The sequence below is a fragment of the Notothenia coriiceps genome, unplaced genomic scaffold (assembly GCF_000735185.1).
Source record: "Notothenia coriiceps isolate Sejong01 unplaced genomic scaffold, NC01 NC01_scaffold00037187, whole genome shotgun sequence".
Lineage (NCBI taxonomy): Eukaryota > Metazoa > Chordata > Actinopteri > Perciformes > Nototheniidae > Notothenia > Notothenia coriiceps.
Window position 1 is genome coordinate 1 of NW_011369888.1, and position 2,782 is coordinate 2,782.

A 2,782-nucleotide genomic window follows, 5' to 3' on the forward strand; every position below is an offset into this window, starting at 1 on the left:
CAGGCTGATAACAGACAGTTGGGATCGCGGCGAAATTCTCTCTGCAGACCCATTCTCACAGCGTTTATCAACCTTTTTCTTACTCAATATCAAGCCACACTTATTGTTTTTACTTCGGCTGTGACTTTGTGTGTGCTCAGGGTGAGTTTGGCTGTGTTTCGCTGTCAATAAACAAGGAAACCACACCTCCACGGAGCTCAGCGCGATTCACAACGTCCCGACCAATCAGAGCACACTGTGCTCACAGGGAGGGTGGGGGCTGGAGCTATTGGAGCTACAACGAGCCGTTAAAGGCAGAGAGTGAAATTCAGTGAATACACGTAGTTTACAGAAATGCTGTATGAGAAACCAAAGTGATTTTGGAAACTTGCACAATATAAATCTATTCTAGTAGACCTCAACAATGGAATTATGATCAGTGGAAATGGCCATGACATGGGACCTTTAACTGCTTCAAGGATCCAGCTAACCTCGACTTGTTAATAATTCTGATGTGCCATAAAAAATGTTTCAAAAAATACATCCCGCAATAAAATGTAAGACTATGTCAAAATATGACTAATTTCTTCAATATAAAAAGCCTAAAGATTAATGTCTGCTGTTAAGGCTTTGATTCTTTAAAAACATATCAGCTGAATGTTGGAAATATATCAAATAACAGAAGAAGTAAAGCAGAAGGCAAGATATCTCAAATAAAAACAAATGAAAGCATATGGAGCATAATATTGACACAAACCTTGCTCTGGTCAAGGCTTACTGTATATTGACATAGGTTTAAATATCGGTACCTTCACAGGTTTGGCATCCATCCTGATCTTGCCCCAGGACACAGCCTCGTCAGGTCTGGCTCCAGAGTCAGAGCCATCGAACTCCTGACCCGTGTTCACAAACACAGCATAGTCAGCCCCATTTCTCTGTAGGGGGGGGGGTAGAAAGAGCAGGTCAGAACGGGAACTGGTGTTGTAATGTCCATGTTAAAGCAGGGGTTATTATCCACAAGTGTAAATCTAGAGAGCACAAATATATGTTTTAACTTTATCAACGTTTTTTATTTTTATTAAACAATATCTTCATGGCCAGCAGTGGTGGTTGGAATATTAAGTTGCTCTACTGAAGTAAAAGTATCAATACTGCGATGTAAAAATACATTAAAAGTCGTGCAATGAAATGAATCTCTTAAGGTAGATAGGTGTAATAAACCCTGAAATTATTAAAAGTAAGAGTATTCATAATTTAGAGAAAATGGAAATATTAACTGTTATAGTTCAAAGAGGAACTTAATTTAATATATTCAATAAATAAAAACTACAAAATGGTAAGTATCAGGAAATTGTGCAGTTGTACGTTTCACCAATGATGACAACTACTGTGCAGCATTGCATTTAAAAGTTGCCGTGAATTTAAGTTTGGTTAGGGTTATAAAAAAAGATGAAAGTTAGTTACCATAAGATTAGCGTTGCATATGTGATGTTTGACCAGCCCTCCTCCCAGGATGATCATTCCCGTCCTTTTGGCAAACACTGCCTGGCCGTTCATCTTGCGAATATCTAGAAAAAAAATACACACTCATGAAGCGTCCAACAGATGAGATGATCCTTTTCTGTTAGACACATTAAAAGCTGCTTTTACCTTCCACAATGTCCAAAATTAAGCCCGGCTTCTTAAAAGAGTGGAAGTAGAGAATGTCACCCAGAGAGCCGTCCGTTAGTGCCGGACTGAACACAGGAATGTTATTCTGAAACAGAAGATAACAAAGCATATTTACTGACTGTAAAAACCCTGTACTGACACAACAACCGGTCATAGAGGTTTTATAGTCCACTCATGTCACAACTTGATTACCATTCACTCAACAAAATACACAATTTATTGTTCATACATTTTTGGGGAAATGTGCTAACAAGTTTATTATTATGCTCTTCAGGACTGTCAGAATTTCAGGCAGTTGAATTTTTTTTTTTTTTTCTTTTTATCCTTTACCAACAAAACATCTCACCTTGTACGCCCAGTAGTAGACAGATTCAGTATTATTGATCTCCTTGCCAAGCCGATGGATCATTTTTGAGGGAGTCCAACGGGTCCCCTAAAATAAAAAATAAAAAGAATGTAGACAAAATTATAAAATTCAACTGCAGCGTTTAGTAGCGGTGTAACAATTCTGCAGTTCCACTAATACATTTGACCCTCAATTCTTACATTAATTTGTGGCAATGACAGCTTTGACATTATTCCAGTCTGGATTCAAAAACGTCCCAGATCTCAAGTTTTACACCCTCTCATTTAAAAAAACATTTAAAAGATAGCTTCATGGTGTAATGATAAATCTACCATAAGTTTTTGGGAGCGTGCTAAAGTAAAGTCAGATAGTCAAATCATGTATTTAAAATGTAACAACCATAAATTATACCAGGGAAGAAACAAAAAGGCACATAATAAAAAAGAATTATTGACGATCCCTAAGGGAAATCCTGTTGAACCCCATCCCCTCGCCCCCAGGCGGAAAAACGCATCATCTGCAGGAAACAGCGTCTGAGGGCATCTTAATATTTAATAAACTATGAATGTTTTATATCCATGTAACAGGAAGAAACTCAGCTAACTGATCCATTTTTTTTATCAGTTTTTTTTTTTTTTGCAAAAGAAAAACACAAAGCTAACGCTGAGCCTCTGAATTAGCCACGAGCGAAAAAAATTCGATCGGTACCTACATCATCACTCCATGATAAGAACTCGCGACTTTATAAACAAAAACAGACATCAACACATGGCGCAAGGTAGCAAA

General features: G+C 37.6%; 1 protein-coding gene across 1 annotated transcript; it reads right to left on the bottom strand.

Annotated features, from left to right (window-relative positions):
• Positions 1 to 724: 724 nt before the first annotated feature.
• Positions 725 to 2,104, bottom strand: LOC104964355 (deoxyhypusine synthase-like). Its single transcript, XM_010793107.1, has 4 exons — positions 1,997 to 2,104; positions 1,630 to 1,735; positions 1,444 to 1,547; positions 725 to 914 (listed from the first exon to the last, which is right to left on the bottom strand). The coding sequence occupies exons 1-4, from the start codon at positions 2,057 to 2,059 to the stop codon at positions 747 to 749; spliced, it is 441 nt and encodes a 146-aa protein (XP_010791409.1). The 5' UTR covers positions 2,060 to 2,104; the 3' UTR covers positions 725 to 746.
• Between the last annotated feature and the right edge of the window lie 678 nt (positions 2,105 to 2,782).